The sequence below is a fragment of the Cimex lectularius genome, unplaced genomic scaffold (assembly GCF_000648675.2).
Source record: "Cimex lectularius strain Harlan isolate CLEC.00 unplaced genomic scaffold, Clec_2.1 scaffold139, whole genome shotgun sequence".
NCBI lineage: Eukaryota > Metazoa > Arthropoda > Insecta > Hemiptera > Cimicidae > Cimex > Cimex lectularius.
In genome coordinates this window covers 274,129-296,093 of record NW_019392832.1, presented here as the reverse complement: position 1 = coordinate 296,093, position 21,965 = coordinate 274,129, and the positions used below count along the sequence as shown (strand labels likewise).

General features: G+C 31.6%; 3 protein-coding genes across 12 annotated transcripts; 2 read left to right on the top strand and 1 right to left on the bottom strand.

Annotated features, from left to right (window-relative positions):
* Window positions 1–1,339: 1,339 nt before the first annotated feature.
* LOC106672606 (rab proteins geranylgeranyltransferase component A 2) lies at window positions 1,340–4,655 on the bottom strand. Its single transcript, XM_014404154.2, has 2 exons — window positions 4,505–4,655; window positions 1,340–3,228 (listed from the first exon to the last, which is right to left on the bottom strand). The coding sequence occupies exon 2, from the start codon at window positions 3,198–3,200 to the stop codon at window positions 1,575–1,577; it is 1,626 nt and encodes a 541-aa protein (XP_014259640.1). The 5' UTR covers window positions 3,201–3,228; window positions 4,505–4,655; the 3' UTR covers window positions 1,340–1,574.
* A 1,951-nt stretch (window positions 4,656–6,606) lies between these two features.
* Window positions 6,607–12,069, top strand: LOC106672609 (annulin-like). 2 transcript variants are annotated; one of them, XM_014404160.1, is made up of 14 exons: window positions 6,607–7,118; window positions 8,364–8,585; window positions 8,643–8,788; window positions 8,854–8,971; window positions 9,050–9,279; window positions 10,158–10,311; window positions 10,366–10,507; window positions 10,569–10,811; window positions 10,900–10,979; window positions 11,040–11,172; window positions 11,236–11,381; window positions 11,438–11,601; window positions 11,667–11,806; window positions 11,862–12,069. In XM_014404160.1, the coding sequence occupies exons 1-14, from the start codon at window positions 6,755–6,757 to the stop codon at window positions 12,019–12,021; spliced, it is 2,442 nt and encodes an 813-aa protein (XP_014259646.1). In that variant the 5' UTR covers window positions 6,607–6,754; the 3' UTR covers window positions 12,022–12,069. The 2 variants fall into 2 exon arrangements, with proteins under 2 accessions (XP_014259646.1, XP_014259647.1); XM_014404161.1 differs by having other exon boundaries at window positions 7,031–7,118; window positions 8,372–8,585.
* A 1,997-nt stretch (window positions 12,070–14,066) lies between these two features.
* On the top strand, window positions 14,067–20,712 carry LOC106672607 (annulin-like). Of its 9 annotated transcripts, none has more exons than XR_001341282.2 (19): window positions 14,067–14,419; window positions 16,544–16,768; window positions 16,828–16,967; window positions 17,028–17,154; window positions 17,242–17,471; window positions 17,541–17,709; window positions 17,786–17,921; window positions 17,990–18,229; window positions 18,421–18,533; window positions 18,602–18,661; window positions 18,729–18,752; window positions 19,086–19,230; window positions 19,294–19,439; window positions 19,514–19,674; window positions 19,729–19,868; window positions 19,939–20,103; window positions 20,249–20,309; window positions 20,374–20,499; window positions 20,570–20,712. XR_001341282.2 is itself a non-coding variant. In XM_014404155.1 (17 exons), exons 1-16 carry the CDS (start codon window positions 14,212–14,214, stop codon window positions 20,072–20,074), a joined length of 2,400 nt encoding a protein of 799 aa, XP_014259641.1. In that variant the 5' UTR covers window positions 14,067–14,211; the 3' UTR covers window positions 20,075–20,103; window positions 20,185–20,261. The 9 variants fall into 9 exon arrangements, 3 of the variants coding, with proteins under 3 accessions (XP_014259641.1, XP_014259642.1, XP_014259644.1); XR_001341283.2 differs by having other exon boundaries at window positions 20,371–20,499; window positions 20,573–20,712; XR_001341281.2 differs by having other exon boundaries at window positions 20,371–20,499.
* The last annotated feature ends 1,253 nt before the right edge of the window (window positions 20,713–21,965 follow it).

Here is a 21,965-nt window from a genome sequence, read left to right as displayed (position 1 = left end):
GAAGAAACAATCTAATATATCGTTATTAAATAATAATTTCTCAATCCAGCCTATTAGTGAATGGAAAGCAGTTTTTCCTGGTAAATAGGCATACTGATTGGGATGTATCATTGTATTAATTCCACAATTCCAGCATTTTGGAATATGCCCCAATGCCAGACTACGTATCCTGTTGAATGAGGGCAGGGAATATTCCATCCTTCCTGGCTGCCTTGTATTTCTTGAAGGCATTTGTAGGCCTCCCAAGAAATTAGCCTTATCCCAGTTTGATACTGGTAATTCATCCTCGGCTAGAATAGTGGAAGAGTCTGACCTGGGGAAATGAATTCTAGCCATCAGGTTCAGGCTGTCGTCACAGGATGTGGTATACACCCCATTATCATCCTGTAATAAACCTAAAGGATTAATATCTTTTTCCAGAAGTTTAAAAATACGGGCACTTCCTTAATAGTTTCTATTTACAAACAATAGTCCCTCCAGGCTTTACGCTTAGTTTTCCTTTACTCTTTTTTTATATTCTTTAATCATGAAGAAATAATCCCTCCAGTACAGTTCAGAATTCCACTGCAGGGCTTTTTTTATGTAATGCTCCGACCCTTTTCCTTAAAACTAGCCAGATCTTTATTCCACCAGTGATGTCGATTCTGACAGTATTTTTTCAGGATATGCTTCTACATAGGCAGAGTTTATGACCTGTATAATGTTATTAGCAACCTGCTCCAGCTCTGTTACATTAGTAGGAGTAGGTATGCAACTTGTAATATTATTAATAATGTTTCGTTAGTTTTGGATTCCTAAACCTTATTTTGTTAACTTCTGAGATTTTAAAATCAATGATACAATGATCTGAGGGAATCTTACCTGGTGTCACCTTCCACTCCATTATCCAATTAGCAATTGGCAGAGGCTAGCGATACATCCAATACTTCCCTTCTATTTTTTGTTATAAAAGTGGGAGTGCTGCCTACATTCAGAATGGATAAATTTTTGCTTAATATAGATTCCAAGAATGTTATACCTCTTGCATTTAACTATTTAAACTACTACTTCCTTCTGTTTTGTTGGTTGATTGCCTTTCCTTCACTTGATTGATTCTTACAAAGAAATGAAATGCCAAAATGGCATTAGTGAATGAATGTTTGAAGCATTTATTGTTTTTTTCTTTGTTCGAATAAAACATGATTTTGTAAACTTTAAGGCTTACAATTTAATTTAGTGGTTCCAAAACTTAGTAAAATTTGTTTCAATGATGAAAATTTATTTGTTAAAAATTTTGCTACACAAGTTGGACTTTATTTTTTCTGTCATCTTTATGGGACAATATAATTAAAAAAAAAAGAAATTGCAGAAACATTTTATTAGTCTGTTTAACCACCGTGGTGTCAAGCTTTTTAATTTTGCCTCTTTTTTTATTTATTTTTAAAAATCTAAGTGATACATAATTTTTTTAATAAGTAATTTATATAACAATTGATACAATGAATGATTGAAAGGATAACAATAAATACATATTATTTACATATGTTGTTGTGTATGTACAGTATAAATATATTTTTCTTATTATATATAATTAGTTATAGGGCTTCAGTGTCCTCTGATATCACATTGTCTTCTTTTACTTTTTCATCTTCCTGAGGAGGTAACGGCCCGAAGAATTCTTCTTCAGGATACATTTTCTTAAATATTCTTTCAGCTTCTTCTATTGAAGAATGATAATCAATATCATATGGAGTCGGCCCTGAACACGGATGGACGTTATGAGGAATGCTGTTTGAAAATTCATAGCTTGTATTTTCAATTGTGAAAAAACACTTGAAAACTATTTCAGGTTTCTCATGAGTCTCTACATCTTCATTTTTAAAGAGGCATTTTATAGCAAAGTTTAAATCATCGTAAGTATCGTCTTGCTTAATGCTAATCATGTGCACGACGAAGGTATCTTTTGGGCAGGAGCAAGTGGTACTGTCTAATTCAATCACTTTTAATGTATTTTTTCCTTGTTCAAATAAGGGGAATTGAAGTAGAGATACACCGTTTTTGCCTTTTTTGTAAAGTGATTTGTTTGTGATTAAAATTGCCCTGTTGTACTTTAAAAATGAAGTTTTTGAGCTGAATGACGAAGGAATTTCATTACCAGCGATGACGACATGACTACAATAAAGATTCTTTCCACATGATACAATCCCTTTGCAGGTGTTTTCTTCATCTAAAATCAATTCATCAGTAGCTTTATCAAGACAGTATATGCCACCAAACACAGCACTAAGACGGCAAAATGCTTGAAGCAAATCAGAACTTCCGTACATAGTCCATAAAAATGGAGAGTTTCCATAAAATCCGAGCGAACTGAGGAAGTCTTGCGCATTCTTGACACCTTCTAAACAAGGCGTTTCTCTTGTCACCATTGCAATGCTGTATAAAATTTGATTTGTTATTTTTACTGGCAGTTTTTGGTCTTGGAGAAATTCAAAAAAGGTCTTGTCTCTGTACGGTTCGAATTTGTCATTTTCAGGTTTGTGCTCTTGAATTTGAGTCAATATCCTCATTAATATTCTTTTCTCTACTACATTGACTGCTCTAGATGAAAATACATCCGATTTAGAATATGGTACAGGTTCAATTTGTGAATCTAAATAAACTAAAATGTTTGCAACATTTAAAAATTCTATGTATCTTGAAACTTCTGATTCTAATAATAATTTGACCATTGGACCTTTTGAAAGAATAAGCTTGGGTGTTATGTCTAAATTGAATTTTCGAGACAACGATTTAATTTTTTCCTCTGACAAAACTGTTTTAACTACACCATTCTCTTTGTTTTCATCATGGCTTTTTTTATCAGACTCTTCATCATCAGGCGATTCTTTGATACATTCTTTACTCTCTTCTTTGTGCGTTTCTACTGTATTCCATTCATATTCAACATTGGAAATAACATTGGAATAATCAATTTTTTTATATTTAAATTCCCCATTGCTGTCATGATTGGATGTCTGGGAAGCCTCTTTACAAACTTTGAAATTATCGAGCCACTGAAGCAAGTGTTCAATGTTGAAAGTCCCCCAGGACTGGCCGTAATAATTATTTCTATCGATGTGAAGGACCTTTTTTCCTATTCGTGAAACAGCGGCTGAAACTATGGATTCGACCACCCCAGTCCCGATGATAATGACATCAAAATTTGTTGGAAGTTCATCCATAGTTTAAGATTTATTCCTCTACAAAATCCTGAAACAGAAAATATTAGTTAATTAAAATCATTGTTTATTCATTTTTAAAATACAATAAAAGGCTTTTTTTTTTTCATTTTTGATGATAATTTCTTGCATAGTTCAGGAAATTTCATTTTGCTGTCCAATCCCATAATACTTTTTTGTCCAAATTATTTTTTTTTGCCCATACTCCACCCCTTAGCAAGCGCTCAATTCCAACCTCATTCTATGGCAAGAATCTCTCATCGAGGTATGGGCAAATGGCACTACATGTTCTTCGATTATGTAATGTGAAGTTAGAGATCTCCCTTGCGCAACAACAAATTTGTGCGGGCATCCAAGGAAATTCATCCCAGAACATCAATGACCCACCATGGAAACCGTACAGCATGAGGCGCACCTTTCACCTGAGCATCTACATATGAAATTACACCCATCTGAAGATTTGAGGTGAACGCTCATCTGTAAAGAGAACTCGTCCACAATATTCTAGTGTTCGATTCATATGTGAATTGAAGCTTGGCCATTTTCTGAGCTGTGATAAGAAGAGGTCCATGAGGTGGGTGCCGGGCCCTCAGGTTATTTTCATTGAGCCTTCTTCTTACAGTCAAAATTGAAACATTTCAGACCTGTCTCATCATATTTCTTATCTCATTTCCCATAATGCTGCAGTTTCGTAGAGCCTGATGGATGAATCTATCATCTCTTTCCTGTAGACCTAGGTCAACCCTTTCCTGGACATCTAGTATGAGTGAAGCCCTGTTTCTCTGAAGCGCCAAAGAACCCTACCTACTATAGATCGATTTACACTCGGTCTCCTGGTGACAGTGCTGGATGTATCCTTCCTCTAATAATGTTATGACCCTCACCCAAATGCCTGACTGTAGCCATTGAAATCATAATATCAAATGAAATCAATGAAGGACAAAGATTAATTGAAAGCGATCTTCAAACGTAACAGAGTGAATTGGCATAATGCTAACTTTTGTGCAAATAGGGTTAATCAGTACGTAAGTAAATAAAGGATGTAAACAAAGCCAACAAATTTACTGTTTATTTTGACTATGATAGCTCCTAATTACCTGTAACTAATGTAAAAAGATAATGGATTTAATTTTAAACTAAATAAAGTGGTGCGTTAAATGTATCCACCATTGTATTTGTTTAGAGAAACGGAACAATCAGACAGATAGGTGCTAAAGATTTTCTGGTATGACTCATAGGAACTTATCCATTGTTCGAGTAATGTTAGTACGTTGAATTATAATTAAATTAATATATTACAAACTTACATTAAAATTAAAATTGTTGATCTGCGTATGTTAGATGACTCATTATGTTAGACATTTTCGTGTTATCACTTAACTACTTTTAAACTTTAGACACGGACGAATCAAAAACTGAAATATTAAAATTTGTTTTGAGAAATGATAGAAACTGGAACCTCTAGCCTTGATAAAGAAATTTCCCCATTCGTTGTCAAGAAGTTACGTCACATTATTACGAAAGAGACGGAGAGAGAATATCTTATTTTTTATATTTACGTATATTCTTGTTATTAATAATTAAAGAAGAAAATAATTAAAAGGAAGAACTGTTTTGTTTAATGTTCGTACTTTTATATTTTAGCCTAAAAAGTTCGACAAAGAGATCTCGCATCATGTTCCCAACTGTTGATTGAAAATTTTTGATTTTCAAATTTCTTAAACACTTGTTTTTGCTATTTAGACTTTTAGCTGTTTTTTAATTTCATTTTCAAACTTGACTGCGGTCTGAGCAATTTTTGAATGAAAAATTAGGTTTTTTGTACAATTGATTTTTAATTTCACCACTTCTCTTCATGATTTAGGCTTTTAGTTCTTTTTAACTTCATGTCACGAATGTTCTGCGGTCTGAACAATTTTTGATGAGAAACTTGCTTTTGAGACAATTGATTTTCCATTCCACTACTTCTCTTAATTATTTAGGCTTTTATCTGTTTTTTAACTTCATGCCACAAATATTCTGCTGTCTGAGCAACTTTTTGACAAGAAACTATCTTTTGGGGTCAATGGATTTAAAATTTAAACTCTTCCCTTCATTATTTATGTTGTTAGCTGTTTTTTAACTCCATATCACGAACATACTTTGTTCTGAGCAACTTTCTAATGGGAAACTACTTTTTTTTGTACAATTGATTTTTCATTTCGACACATCTCTTCATTATTTTGACTTTTAGCTGATTCACGAATGTTCATAACTTCATATCACAAATGTTGTTTGGTTTGAGCAACTTTGTGATTGGAACTAGCTTTTTAGTACAATTGATTTACCATTTCACTACTTTTATTCATTATTTATGTCATTAACTCATTTTTAAGTTTATGCCACAAATGTTCCGTGGTTTGAACAACTTGTAGATGAGAAACTTTTGAGACAATTGATTTAGTGTTTCACCACTTCTCTTTATCTTTTATTTTCTTCTTTTCTTTTTTAGCTTCTTTCCGACTTCATACCATGAATGTTCTTTGGTACAAAAACGTAATTTTAGCTCTAGATTTGCTCCTTGGAGTTTCTCAAGGTTCAATCATTGGGCCATTGTTATTTTTCATGAACATAAATGATTTCCTCCTCTCTTTCCTGCTCCTAATATCACATTCAAGCAAGTACCTAATACTAATGGAAATATTATATTTCATATTATGAAAATCCTGTCTGTGCTATCATTTTTTTAATACTTTTTTTTTGTTATGATTTACATATTTATTTATTTCATACTTCCATTAATTTTTTAAAGCCTCAGCACGCAATGTGTAAAAAAAATGATATATATTAAAAAATTCTATTTTTTCATTGCAATTCAGTTTTTATGCAGGTGTTATTTTGAATTAAATGTGTTTTTAACCATTTTTTAACTTCCCTTTTCAAATATTCAAACTGGTTCAAAACTGATATTTGTAGTTATTTTTAATTGTCTGAGCTAGATGTTCAGGGCCAATGTTTTTTAGAAAATAAATTTTATTGATAGTCATGATTTTGAGCGACTTAAATCGGTCTAAAGCATGTTTGGAAAACATTTAAACATTTTTTCAGATGCTCTCAGAGGAACAGTTCCTCAATGAAGATAGCGCAAAGTATGAAAATATTGAATAACATCAAAACCTGTAAACAGAGTGTCCTAGTTAAACTTTGTACCTGGTACATTCCTTTTATTATTCTTTTCCTTTTAATAAATTACAATACCTCATGTTCTGTTTGATTATAAAATCCAAATGCTTGTTTAGATTAAATTGTCTCAAAAATTACAATGTATGCAATAAGTTACTGAAAATAAAGTACAATAAACTAAACTATTAACTTAAAAATATAATATTATAAAATTATGTACAAATAAATGGTTCAAATGCATTTTTTGTTCAAGACGTTTTATTTGTTGTTTGTTATTTTGAGAAAATGAAAAATTGTTCATAATCACATGTTTCAAGTTTTATCCCTTCAAATTATTTTTCAAGCACAAAAGCATTTCGCTTCCTCATCTTGTAGTTCCAAAATTTTTAGCCGACATGACGTTCTCCTGTCACAAATATATACCGGCTACAACAGTTCTTCCGCTTGACCTCAAACCTGTGCTCAAGCTTACAAATCCTTCCCCTCATTTATCAATGTCGATGAAGGAAAATGAGACTTTTGTGCCAAAGTCATTTAGCCAGTTGGAGCACTTGTTTGGCCCCTCAAAAATCGTAAGTGATTTACATAGTGTGTGCCCGGTTGTGTCGAAGGAAGAGACATTGGATCAGGATAAAATCGTTAAAAAGGAATCGCTGATGCAGAAGCCACATCTGATAAAGAATGATAACATGTCATTTAATGGTGATGAATCAGATGTATCCATCCATGTCAAGTCAGAGCAGAAAGTTGAAGTTGAAGGTAAATTTTGAGTTGTGTGAATTATATATAAATAAAAAACTATCACATGACAAAGTGCAATTTGTTTTACCAATAACAAAAACATTTGTTTCTTTTAAAAATTTTACATTCTACTATCTGCCTACTGAATAAGAAATAGGGAACTAATATTTAAAAAAAATCATCCTTCTAAAACGAGACACAGAAAAAGAGAATAGTTAATAAATTTTGCATTTTGTTTATTAGGACAGAATTATTCATCTTTCTTGTTATTTCACTCATATGTTTTGATTATTCAGGATTACTCCAGTTAAATTCTATACTTTTTTTTTAAATGTACCTTTTATAGAATTGCAATAAAGGATTTTATAAGATAAGAGTCATAATCTGTTCATAAACTTGTTATTAAATTTAAAAATAAATATTTAATGACCCTAATATAATATACATAATTAATTCTAAATTTAAAAAGTAAAGTGATTTTATTAAAAAGTAAAGCAAAATCAAAGTAAAAAAAATCCTTTAATACTGGGAATTTATGCTCAATTATCTCCCATCAAAGGTAGACTATTTTTCAATATTTTGATGGTCTTTTGGCCTAGATAAAAGTGCACTCAATAACCAATTACTGATGTTATACGCATAAATTTGCACATCGTACATTCAGAGAATAATTTAAGACTTCCCAGCTAAACTGGATTAATTTACTGGGCTGTAATTACCAGTTAGTTCTAATTTAATTTAACAATTTTATTGTTATTGTAAACTTTATTGTAGAAAATTATCAATTAATTAGATAAGTTAATTTTTATCAGACTACTGATGAGTAAATTTCACTGAGAGGCACCCATTCAGAAGTTTCTATTTCTTTCGAGATTGGGAAATATGCTAAGAAACTGTAATGAAAAAATAAAATATGTACAAACCTTTACTAATCATCTATTCAAAACCGTGGTTGCCGAGTGGTTAGGGCGCCTGACTCGTATTTCTTATGCATGAGTGTCCATGTAAAGACCATGGCATTTAATTTATAATAGTTTGAAAAATGTAAAGTGGTTTTACTCCTCACACCCAACAGGTTATTATAAAATTGTTGCCTGTATTAATAACCAACAAGCACACAACTGATAAAATCTTAAAGTCTTAAATTGAAAAAAGCTAGAAATTTAAGTCGCTTCCCAATTCTTTATATCTTACTTTACTAGTTTATACAATTTAAATTGTAGTTTAGTTTACTAATTTCATGATAGATTAAATCTTGTATAGTTGAACAGGATGAAAGTAAATCTGAAGAAGAAATACCAATGCTCATTGAATATATGGATTACAATGTTGAATGGAATGGAAAAACGCACAAAACTCATTTCTACCATTATTATTCAAATGACAGCTTGGTAGTGAGAAGAGGACAGCTATTCAAGATCACGTTTATCACAACAAAACCATTACCAGAAGGCGATTACTTCACAATCCTTTTAGAATTTCAAAGTCTGTTTGAGTCATGCTTATTTGTTACAATTTTATAAATTAATTATTATTTTCCAGATTGTTCAAATCCTGATTTTGGAAATGGTACTAAAGCTTTAGTAAGGGTGTACCCATTAAATCAAAAACGGCCTCCAGCCCATGGAAACTGGTCAGCGTACCACGGGGAAATATCCTCAGAAACAAACCAATCCATCACTATTGATGTACACATTATTTCATAAATGCAGATACATTATTTTTGTTTGGAAATAATTTTAATTTTTTTCAGATTATACCACATATACATTGTATGCTAGGTAGTTGGAAAATGTCATTTTATAATAAAAACGTTAATATGCATATATGCAAAACACCAATTTATGTAATTTTCAATCCATGGTTAGAATGTGCGTATTCTAATGTGTAAATGTTAATTTTCAATATTCAACTTTTTGCTTCTTTAATGAATTTGACTCCTAATTCAGACGGAGATGAAATTCCATTGGAAGAAAACCAACTAGTTGAATACCTGATCAAAGATGTTGGTGATATCATATTAGGAAAACCCGATAAGCCAAAGTTGGAATTTTGGAAATATTCTCAGTATGAAAATAATGTTTTACCTGCAGTATTTTCAATGCTTTATGACAACGGACAGTTGAAATATCTCGATGCTGGAAATATTGTTAATATTACAAGGGCATTAATCAAAGCAGTAAGTTTAAATTGTGTTTTAAAATAATATGCATTAAATATAAAACAAAATGTAAGTTTTGACAGAACTATTTATATTGTATGTATCTGTATTCTGCAGGATGATGAACCTGGTCATTACTGATCATTTCAGTCTGTCACCTCTCACAATTTTATAAAAGGAAACTTGACTTTTCAAAAATAATCCTTGTCTAACACTGAATATGATGAAAGTCTGATAGACTAAAACAGTGAGAATGGGCAAACCAAAATGATTGGTATTGGGCAAATTACAAAATTTTTTAATATATATTGGCCTTGTTTAAAAGCACACACTTTTAATTATAACATTTTTAAAAACAAAACTAATTATTATAACAACAAACAACAAATTATTACTATTATTAATTAGATGTCTAACAGTAGACTTAAATTCATAAATAATTGTATGACAATCTTACTAAACACTCAAATTATAAGGGGGAAGATATAATTACTATACTAATGTTAAATATTTTGGTTTTAAGAAGTCTTTTCAGAGGATCTTCGGAAAAGACTTCTTTTATCCAGCAGGTCGATAATCTAGTTCATCTTTATATTTTGGTTTTATTGAAATAAAATTGTAATTTGGATAGCATTCGTTATGTCATTGATGATAAAAACATTTGTCTGGCCCTGATCAAATTTTGCTTAAGTACATTGCTCAAAACTTTTAAACACTGGCTAAATAAACAATTTTTTATTTTTCAGTGCTGTTTGACATTATGGACATGTAAATGAATTGGCATTATTTAGTCAGTAATTTATAATTAATTAGTCAGTAATTAATTTATATTTTAATAAGTTTACTATATTAAACATTAATAATGATAATATACTTTTCTTAACAATAAAATTTAGATAATGAATCCTATGGTAGATGAATACAAGTGGGGGCATATCAAGGAAAAACTCACTTTAGCAGGAAGCAAATCATTAATCGAAGCGTATCAAAGGAATAAAATAGTAGATACTAAAAAATACTTTCTTGGTGAAGTTGGACTGATGGTGACAGGTATAGTTGATGATGCAATTATATATACTTAGTTGTAATCAATGGATTTTTCAGCATTTCGAGCGTTAGGAATTCCAGCGAGAGTTGTAACCGGATTTGGTGTCGTTAGACGCCTTGTAAACGATTGTAGTTTTGCCTGCAACAAATATTACACGACAGACCATCGGACCATACATGATATATATGAAGAACTTTGGTAATCGCGCTCATTTATAACAAGCGATTTTCAAATATTTTTTGATATATTTAATGTAAAGGTATTTACGACCTTGGATCGAAGTTTTTATTCCTCGCAAAGACATCTGTGAGGAATACTGCGAATGGCAATGGGTCTGTGAATATGGACCTGTATCTCGTGACGCTCTCCGAAGGAGGCATCTAGAAAGGCCCTTTGGAACCCTGTATGCATACAATTCTTTATATTCAGGAGTTTTGCAGTGGGAGTATGATGAGAGAGATCCACAAAAGCACAAAAAATTAGTAGATTATGACAATTCAGTGTAAGACAAAATTATTATCTGTAAAGAATACCTTCACAACATTTGTAATTTTTGATATATATTTTACAATTTATAAAAATACTTTTAGGCTTCATAAGCGAATCTTCACAAAGGGCACTCATCCTCGAACTGTGTGCGATCTCACTCAAAGCTACACTATAATCAAAGGTACATTTCTGACAATATTTTTGAAATTGGGTTGCTAATAATTGGTGAAAATAATTTTAGAAAGCGAGCCAAAGATACACAAAATTCTGAAGACAACCAAAAGTGTAGGTGATTATATTGCAAATTCCCATAACGATGACTTAGAAGTAGATTTTCAATATGAGGACGAAGTTTTAATTGGGAATACCATTAAGTAATATCATATACATTCTCAAGGATGTTGAATTGAATGATTATTATGAATTTTATTTTCTAGATTCCTCATGATTCTCAAAAATAAATCTGAAATAAACAATTTATTCCTTAACTATATTCTAGTGTTTGAATCGATATATTTAAATGGAAAGTTGCATAAAATTATTCACAATTCTGAGGACAATTGCATGTTGAAAAAGAAAACAAGTAATAATTACACTTTTATCATAAAATAATGCTTTTCTGAAATAAAATTGTTTCAGTGGAGTGCCGTGAGATTGAATTCAAGTCAGAGCGATACATTGACAAAATTGAACCAGAGTATGGACTTTGCAAAGTCTGTCTGCAAGTTAGAGCAAAACGTATCAATTTTACATATATTACTGAAAAATACATTACAGTTAAACAACCTCCATTATTAATGACTGTAAATTATATTTCTACCTTATATTCCTACATTACGCGTTATTTACAAAGTTTAACTTCTGATAGATATTGAAAGATGAGATGAATCAGGATAGTCATTTTGTTCACATCGAACTGACTAACAGTCTTGATAAAGACATTATAGACAGTAATCTAATATTGCAAGAGATTGACACAAACAACAAAATAATCTTGAAAATACAAAAGTAAGGAAAGATTTTTTTTGTGTGAATAAGCAGTATTAAAAACATTGACTTTCAGAATCGCTGGCCTTGGTAAATTTATTGCAGATGTAGAGCTTGGAAACAAAGTCAATGTTGGTACATTTTATTTTGTGGTTAAATTCCTTTCTGAGGTGATTAACTGCAAAGTTTTTGGACAGTTGGAGTTGAAAGAGGAAGAGACTAAATGTGAATCTTAGAATGTGCTTAACCTAGAAAAGATTTAAAAATAAATAAATAAAACAATAGTATTTATTTTCTTATAATTTATTACATTATTTTACATTACAGCTTGCAACTTCATTATGGACTTTCATTTTTTTTTCTCTTATGCACTTGCCTTTGTTGATTTTGTCTGAACTATATTTTTGATTTTCCCTGAGACTTCTGATTCTTCATTATTGTATAGAATTCTTCTAGGAATCAAGGTCTTATTGTTTGCTTTTGCTTTGTTTTGTCTCTTCTAGACACAGTCAAAGTGGTATTTGCTAGAGCATGTCCTGTAAATACCAGTTTGAATTTTTACTCCCTTTCTGTTGAGAAGGAATTTCTCTTTCTCCCATTGGGTTGTATTTGTAAGCAGTCTTTCTACTTGCTTCATGTCACCATGCTTCATGTCACCATTGTTTTGTTCAAAGAGATCGGTGAGAAAAGAAGATGGAACATTAATCACTATAACAACCTGCACAATGGTGACATGTGAAAAGAAGAAAGTACATTGGAAACATAAGACAAATATGAATATTCAACCACTAAATTCTGAAGAAATTAGGAATGCAATAGATAAAATGAAAACTAATAAGTTCCCTGGAATTAATGGTCTGCAGATAGAGCTATTTAAGAATGGCAGAGGAGATTATTATAGAATTCTCCATAATGTAATTATATACATATGGGTGAAAGAATCTATACTGCACCAGTGGACCAGTACTCTTACTACTACCAGTCTGCAATACACCAGATCTTTCCTTTTCGGTTGTTTCTTGAAAGAGGTACTGAATTTCAAGTGTCCCCACCTCTTTATAAATTTTAAAAGTGCTTGTAATAGTGTCGTAAGCCCAAGACTGTATGAGGCTATTCAAGAAATGAATATACCACCCAAGCACATTAGGTTAGTAAAAATGACAATGATGGATATGTCAAGTGTAGTCTAGATTCAGGCTGATGCATCTCCTGATTTCAGGACAGATAAATAACTAGGTAAGGTGAGTGATCTCAGGAACCGCTCAGGAATACAGCTGATGGCATATGCGGATGATATAGATATCATAGCATGTTCACTTCCAGAACTATGTAAATACAAAGACAAGCAGCTTTAACCATGGGTTAACCATTAACAAAGAAGACCATATAGGAATTACCCGCTGAGAGACAGATTGCAAATAGTCTCTAACTTTTTTCAGAGAATCAATGGATTTATCTTTCTCGGGCACAAAATTAACTCCTATAATATCAGGAGAGAACCATAGCTGCTAATAGGAGGTATTTGGGCTTTACAAAGAATATGAAAGATTAATCTCCAGGAATATAAAAATCAGGCTTTATAAAACCCTCTTCTGCCCTGTACTGACATATGCATTTCAAACTTGGGCCATCTCCAAGACAGGTTAAAAAATCTCTTGATTTTCTCAAGGAAAATTCTTTGAAGTATATTCAGTGCCATAAAAGAAAGGTATGAATGGGAAGAAAAAAATAAATAAGGTGTACAAAAAACTGAATGTCTTAAATGTAATTTAGTTTAAGATTAAATTGGGCTGATCATGTTGTGAGGATGGAGGAGGAGGAAGTGCTACCAAAGATGATGGATGGACAACTGGGCACAAGCAGAAAGGTGGGAAAGCCTAGGTGGCTTGATTGTGTGCATGATGATCTAAGAGCTCACTACTGAAAAGCAGCCGCACATGAAAGGACTTATGGCATAAACTTATTGGGGAGGCCAGGACCTGCAAAGGGTTTTGGCGCTCTTAAGATAGATTTGTTGTATTCTCTAGTAACCCAAGATTTCAATTCTTATTTAATGTGATTATGGATTTCACCAAGATGTGTTTTCAACAATTAATTTACCTGTTATTAAGTTATATTAGCAGTGAATATCTTTACGATTAATTGTATTTAAATATCATTTCAGTAATTTTATTTCTCTACTGGATTGCTCAAACTCAATAGCAGATTTTATTTTGTTAACACACCTGAGCTATGTTTAAAAACTTAATAAGTAAAAAAATACATATGTCCTTGTTAATTGTGATAATTTATTACTATTTAATCGTTTAGCTGGTAGACTGGTAATCTACTATTTACTGTTAACAGTAGAATGCACAAAATTATAAGGAAATTTTCAGCAAAGAATGTTTAATTATAACAGATGATTTGTGTGCTTATACTGCATCATGGGGCCCATCAAGAGACACCAAAAGGGTTCAGTAAAACCATCAAGCATGACAGATTCCGAATACCAGGCTAGAGTTCACGGCTCAGGCTTCGATATAAGTAGAATCTGTAAGGATGATTTCAAGATTGAGCACCCAACTTTGATTTCGAGTCTTCATGATACTGTCACCACTTCAACAGAGGAACCACATATCCCTTCCAATATTGGTTCGTATGTTGTCAAATGTGAAATTAGAAACGAAGGTTTAGATCTGTTAAACGACGTGTACATTTTGTCTTTTTTCTGTAGTTTTCTTTTAAAAAGTTTTCAAATTACCATCTTTTAGTCAATCAAAAGGAATTTTGTTGCTTTACATGGAGAATTTCATTGCCAAATTTGTAACCACTTGAACCACTATAATTTACAAATTGAATAGCATTTAATGTAAAAATTAAACTTTCATTCCAAAAAAACAAAACATTATTAAACATATGTTCTATACTACTTATTTATAATTTATTTAATTAATATAACTTTTTAATATGGTATCATGTCCAATATACAGTATGTAAAATTAATATGGTTGGCTGGGAAGGGCACAATAATAATTTAAAAAAAATAATAATAATAAAGGTCATGATGGCTCAAGTGGTTAGAACCTAGAAACTTAGGTTAGAACGGCTTATTAAGCTGAGGGTCGTGGGTTCGAATCGTGACACTAACTTTTTCATCTCAACCAAAGCCTTACTTAAAAATAATAATTAATTGAAAGAAGTAATTTGGACAATTTGACTAAACATAAATGGATTAATAAATAATAATAATAAAAATGAAATAAAATATGAAATTATTTGTAATCGTTAACAAATAAGATAAAAGTTGTATATAATATGAAAAATATGGATATACACAAAATATGAAAACATTATTATTTTTTAAATTAAATATTTTTTATGGGGGCATTTCAACTACTAGGTCATATTAACCCCTGGGGTTCCAGTTGAAGAAATGTAAAAATTGTAATGTGTTGCTGAAAATATATTTTTGTTCTCAAAAATTCTTTACAATTCTTTTGTGCTTATTAGTTAGTGTTGGATCCAGTGCTAAAAACATAATGAAGCATGCTTGAATGGGAATTTTTCAAAATTTTTAATTAATATATATGTAGAAAGTGTTGGTTAGCTAATTTAAAAGGGAGGACATTACAAGGGCAAAATTGAAGCCCTAGACCTGTGAGGATTGTGGATGGGGTGGCACAACATGTACCACTAGTAAATATTAAAAAAAAAGAAGAAAAGAAATGACTTTCCTATATCTCTCGTCGTGGTGTGGCAGTTCTGTGGTCTCCGTGGTTTCCGCCTGTCTCGGGTTTATCATTAAATATGTACTATTGTAATTAAAGTCAAAATAGAAAATGACCCAGTCATTCACCTCTTATGGTGTGAGAAACGCCTTACTGATGTGGCTGTATAACCAGGCTATGTGTTGAGGTGGCTATGAAAGGATATTAGCTGATGTCTCTGGTTCACTCTGGCAGGGTCGGTGCTGCCTCTATTTTGCCCATTTTCTTTAGGTTATAGTTAAGAACAGCAGAGGTCTATAATTTGCCTCAAATCCTGCCTGCTGAGAGAGAAAAGTTCCTTCACCTTCCTTTTTGAGAAATTTATAAATCTCTTAAACTGCCTCATACCTGGTGTCGTCTTTCTCAAGCTGTTGTGTACAATCCAGTGCACCTAGTTGTAGTTCTGGTCCCATGGGTGGGAGGGCCACCATTTTTTTTTCTAGTTGGTCATTTCCTATTTACTTGCATCTCCCGGGACCCATTTTAAGCTAATCTTATGCTTTTACAAAGCTACTAGGAATTTAGGCACTTTCAGACAATTTGAAGTTGAAAGCATACGAACTTAGTGACATTATGGAGTGCCTGTTGGTCTGAAAGATATGTCAATCCGTTCATCTTTCAAATTTTTCTTCAGTACAACTCCTGTGGAGAGTTGTATTACATGGACCTCAGCTTGGAAATTTGTTGGGATTAGTCCAAAGGGCTTTGCTACAGCCATCTGTGCACCGTATGTCATAAGGCTCCTTACTTTAGTCTACCTTTCTTCCTAAAGTTTCTATTGGACTTGGAAGGGTCTGTCAAATTAGGCTTTATTTCATTTATATCTCTAGAGTCTATTGTCACTCTCAAAAGCCACCTTTTGTACCCGTTATAGGCAGTAGAAAATGACCCAAGTGGTTGAATACCTTTATTTATTTAATTAAAAAAATAATCTTATTTACAGTTGAATAGCACTAAATAAATATAATTAAAAAATATCATTAAATGTTTTAAACTTTCATATTTGCAGAAAAACAAGCTGAAATAACTTCTGTTATTAAAATTGTTAATGTTCATTTGAATAAAGATGAAAATGGAGTGGAGCATAACACTTACTGTTATGAATGCATGAAAATAAACAAACCAAATATGTATTTGGTAGTCAGACGGGGGAGCTTGTTTTCGATTTTTGTTGAATTCTCAAGAGGCTTTGACCTACAAGATGATAAACTTTTATTAACATTTTTTATAAAAGGTAAAACCATTTTGTTTTATTTTTGACGAACCTCCCTTTCCTAACAATTTGTTTTAAAGGCTGTGCATATCCCAGGACTGGAAATGGGACTAAGGTTGTGGTGCCCGTACTTCCAAAAACGTTCTTTGCGAACAACTCATATTCATGGAATGCTTATTGTGAACCAGTGTCAGGCAATGGAAAATACGTTAAAGTATTTGTGAGTAGATACAAATGGACGTAATTAGTAGTTTCATTAAATTTAAACATCTTTCACTAGATTCGACCACCAGCAAATGCAATTGTGCACAAATGGAAAATGCTAGTCAGTGCTGTGATTAGTAAAACAATTTGTAACTTTCAGTGTCCTGGTGAAATTTACATCCTTTTTAATGCTTGGTGTAAAGGTGAATTAACGCTTATTAAATTAGTTTATATACATAGTACATGAATTAATGGAATACTATTTAAATAGTGATTTATAAAAATTGTAGATGATGAAACATATATAGAAAGGAATGAAAGAAGGATGGAATATATTATAAATGATGTCGGATTAGTGTTCAAAGGCACTGATCAATCTTACGAAAAAAATGTTTGGAAATATGGACAGTTTGAACAAAATATTATAGATTGCTCACTCATTATAATAAGCGATATTGCAAAAATACCATATTCACAATGCCAAAGTGCAATACAAGTTGCTATTGGAGTGAGAAAAGCTGTACGAAAATATCTAAACATGTATCTCTTATCCATGCCAATTTTTTGTTTTACACTTCTTCATTTATAGCTTATAAATCCACTTTTTATTGATAATTTGAGACGTCTAAAAAAATGTTGTAAAAAAGAAATAATTCATAAAAATAATGGCAGCCAATCGCCCCTAAAACAATTCTTCAAATCTGGGATGCCAATAGTAAATGCAACACATTCACTAAAAATTGGAATTATTGTGACTGGTTTGTTGTTGGCTTTTTGCTGTTATCACCTTACCTTTCTATAAATTACAATGTACTGACTTTTACTATTTTATAGTACTGAGATCATTGGGCATCGCTGCTCGTACAATAACTGGTTTTAGGATTTTATTCAGTGAAGACCCATCTTCCGTTATAGACTACTTTTACAGTGAAGCAGGCCACCATCCTTGGAGAGGGACAGATGTGGTAAAGTAAGTAACGCTTGATACATTTAATGTATACAAATTCATTATAACATAAAGGATTTCTTTTTGGTTAGAGAGTATGCTGAGTGGGTTGAAGTCTACTTGAATAGGAATGATGTTGGTAAAGAACATTCTGGTTGGTGCTACCTTGATGTTCAATATGGGCCTTCTCCTGTCACTGCTATTAAAAATAAACAATCTCAAATTCCATACGATACAGCGTTAGTGGTCCAGAAATTGAATGCTTCTATAGTGTACTGGAAAGTTTTGCAGGGTGACAAGCCTCTTAAATTTATACGAAAAAGTAGTTTGAGGTATGTGTATCATAATGTTGTGGATATATATTTTTTTGTCTATGTTACTTTCCATTTACTAATTTATGTAAAATGGTTTTCCAAACCGAATTTTTGTCAGTTTGATCAAATTTGATTTGATTTTTTCATTTTTTGTGTGGTATTTTCAATCTTTTGCAAGTAATAACATTGTACATTTTCATTTGTTTCAGGGTTTGCTCAAAAATACTGACGAAAAAAATTAACTCTTTTGAGGAAGAGGATATTTCTCAAAATTATAGGGAGGGGAAAATAATAGATAGAAAAAACTCTATTGCTTACACAAGTATAATAAAATTTATGGATAACACCACATTAAAAAAATCATTCAATTCTATCACTTTGTATTTGTAGCTCCCCCTCCACCGGAAAAGAGACAGACAAAACAGTCCACCATAGATCTCAGAGCTGCAGGTATTTTCCAAATGAATTTTCCTGTTGCTTTGTATCAAGTAGGAGAGTAATTTTTTTTTCATTTAAGAAAATATTACCCTTTGGAAGGATGGTTGGTTGTTTTAAGTTTTTTATGTTCACAAACAATGGATTGATGACTGTGGTCAGAGTAAAATGCCAAAAACTAGCAATGGAAAACCATTTCCAAAAAATGGAAAACAAAATCATCAAAGCTTTGTTATCAAGCATACTAATATTTTTATACTGGCCAATGTCCTTTGGCCTTCTCCTTTAATTAGCGATGAGAATATTGGAGTAAACTGAAAATAAATATGGAATAAATATAATATTTTACATATAATAATTATTATAATTCTGAAAATGAATATGATGATTATATTATTTACTTTTCTAAACTTAATAACTATTGTATTTTTGTTTTCAGGCATTCCTTTTCTATGTAACAATACTGATAGTACTGCAAGAGCATTTTTTACTTACTCATATAATAATGAGCCATCAAATAATGTGAGTTTAGAGTTTTGTCCACAGGGATTTCCAAACGACGTGTTAATAGGGAATCCTTTTAGGTATGAGATATAAAATTGAAAATAGCTTTAGAACAACAACAATATTTTTAATTAAACTTGTAGAGCTACAGCAGTTCTGTCAAACCTTGCTGAAGGAACTAATTATACAATTAGAATAATTTGGCAAGTATGGTCAAAAATAACATTTACAAAAAGAATGAATATGATTACCCGGGTAGCAAAAACATTTATATTGAATGCAGAAAGCAGTAATGACACACAACACGATTACAAATAAGTTTATGTACAGCTTTGCTAAATACTTTTTTTTTTTAAATTTCAGGTGTAACACAAGAACTTGTCTTAACGTTTAACGATTATATTAAACAGCTGAATGAAGTTGGCACATTCAGTGTTCTCTGTCAGGCGACAGTCCTTGAAACCAATTATGATTATTTTTTTGAAAACGATTTTAGGGTTATACAACCTGAGTTACGAATAAAAGTATGGTCATCTTAATGAAATTATTTAAATTAGTTACATGTACTTTTTTTGTAGCTCATTGGAGATTTAGAATTGTATAAGAAATCAATATTAGAAGTCTTTTTAATAAACACACTGCCGATCAATATAGTGCAACCAAAAATGATTATGGCGGAGTGCGATTGTCATAAATGCGTGTTCATAAATTTTGACGTGTAAGTTTAACTTTATTACCATTGAACACTAAAGTTAAAATCTGGAGTGAAATTGTTGAAAATGTTTTAGAATAAAACCACAGGATAGAGTTGTAGGTAGATTTACAATTATACCCTACGGCATTGGAAAATACACAATAACGGCAAGATTGATTGGAAATAATATAGAAGCAACTACATTTCTAGACACGATTGTTCTTAAATGAAGGTATCAAGGATATACAATTTTGAGAATGTGAGTACAAGATATAGTGAACTAACAAAGTTAATAAGTTAAGTAACAACTTACAACTTATTATGACTGTAAAAATTAAAGATATTTTAACCAGATATTAAAATTTGTCGATTGATAACTTGTTAAGAAGCTGTCATGTTCTTAGGCAAGACGAGGAGTCACAATATCAAATCAAATTTCAGGAATAACTGACCAATTTTTTTTAGGTATGTTATTATAATGTTTTATAAATATTATAATCACTTAATAAATATTTGTTTTTGTTAGTAGATACTTATGTTTTTTACTGAGAATTTACCAATGATAGGGGAATTCAGAAATGAAATGCTCACTTGTTCTACAATGCAAGCTGATATGCTGATTAAAATCAAGTTATTTTCCTGGCAGTGCTGCAAAGTTGGTGCCTAAGTTCTGTTTTGTACAAAGAGCTTTTTATTTTATACTAATTTATGTTATAAATTTGTAGCAGTATTTGCACAATCTATTTAAAGCCTTTTGAATAAGGAAAATACGGAAGAAAAATATCCATGATGGTATAGCACTGATCTTTCTAATGAAGTTTATGTACATGATTAATCTTTATACCCAATACAGATTTTATTAATTATGTATCCTTCTTTCCTGTTGTGCAATTTATCTGTAAAATGTTTTGAAGTTTCATTATAGATTCGTAAATAGAACTATGCTAAAAGCTCATTATAAATCCTCATAACCAACTGGTGGACTAGATTGAACAAGGAAAATCACCGAAAAGTAATGTTCCAACTCAAACACCACACCTGCCCACCAGTTCACATAAGATAATCTCTCCAACCCAGTCTGCTTCCTTGGGCTTTACTTAGATAGCAGTCTTACATGGGACACACATACAAGATTAAAAAGATAAGAAATCAACAAATGATATGGACTACTAGGATCAAAATCGAAACAAAGCAAACATAACAAACTAACCATTTACAAAACACTTATCAGACAAATTTGGACTTACTGAGTCAAACTGTGTGGCTTGGCCAGATCCTCCAACAAATCCAATCCTTGCAATCCAAAGCTCTCCGCCGGTCCATTCTAGGTCACTAATCAAATGGTCTGTAAAGCCCTTAAAATCCCATTCGTTGATCTGAACATGCCATTTAAAATGATGATGGCCTCCTAACCTCCTATCTTAACTCTTTCAACTAAATAAAAACATTTTCTAGCACTGGCTGGTTTCTCTTTCCACTGGTCTGACAGATTTATCAATTTGTATACAATTATCTGTACTTTTTTTCAATGTATATTTATTTTGTACAGATAGCAATAAATAAAATAAAACAAAAGCAGTAATGTAGGAAGGGTAAAGGTTATGAATAGAACCCAGATTGCATATTCTTTTTGCTAACCATTACTAATTATTGCTGATCAGATATTTATCTGAAACATATCTGCATAGTACAGTGGTTCAAATTTTATTCTGCATATTTGTAGAACATTGTGTAAATACACTATATTTAAAGGTTATTGTAAATTTGAAACATTTTTCATTATAGAAAAAATTAGGAAACTATGAACATGAGAATTAAACTAAAATTTGATTTGAATTTCTTAACTTGCCAAGAACAAAGATGTAAACAATCTGGCATAATTGAATTATTGAATGAATTGAATTATCTTGAAATAATCAGCATCTTTTTTGAGGCCCGTGTTTCTAAAACTTCTAGGTGCTGGTTTTACCTTTCCTGAAAAAATACTTTTTTGAAGTAGTTGTGGAAAAAGGCTTCATTTGAAACAGCAAAATAATCAATCTCAGTCATCTTTCATATTTTCAACCTAGTAAACCCACCAAAAATGCCAGAAGTTTGAAGTTAACTTCTTATAAAAGAGTA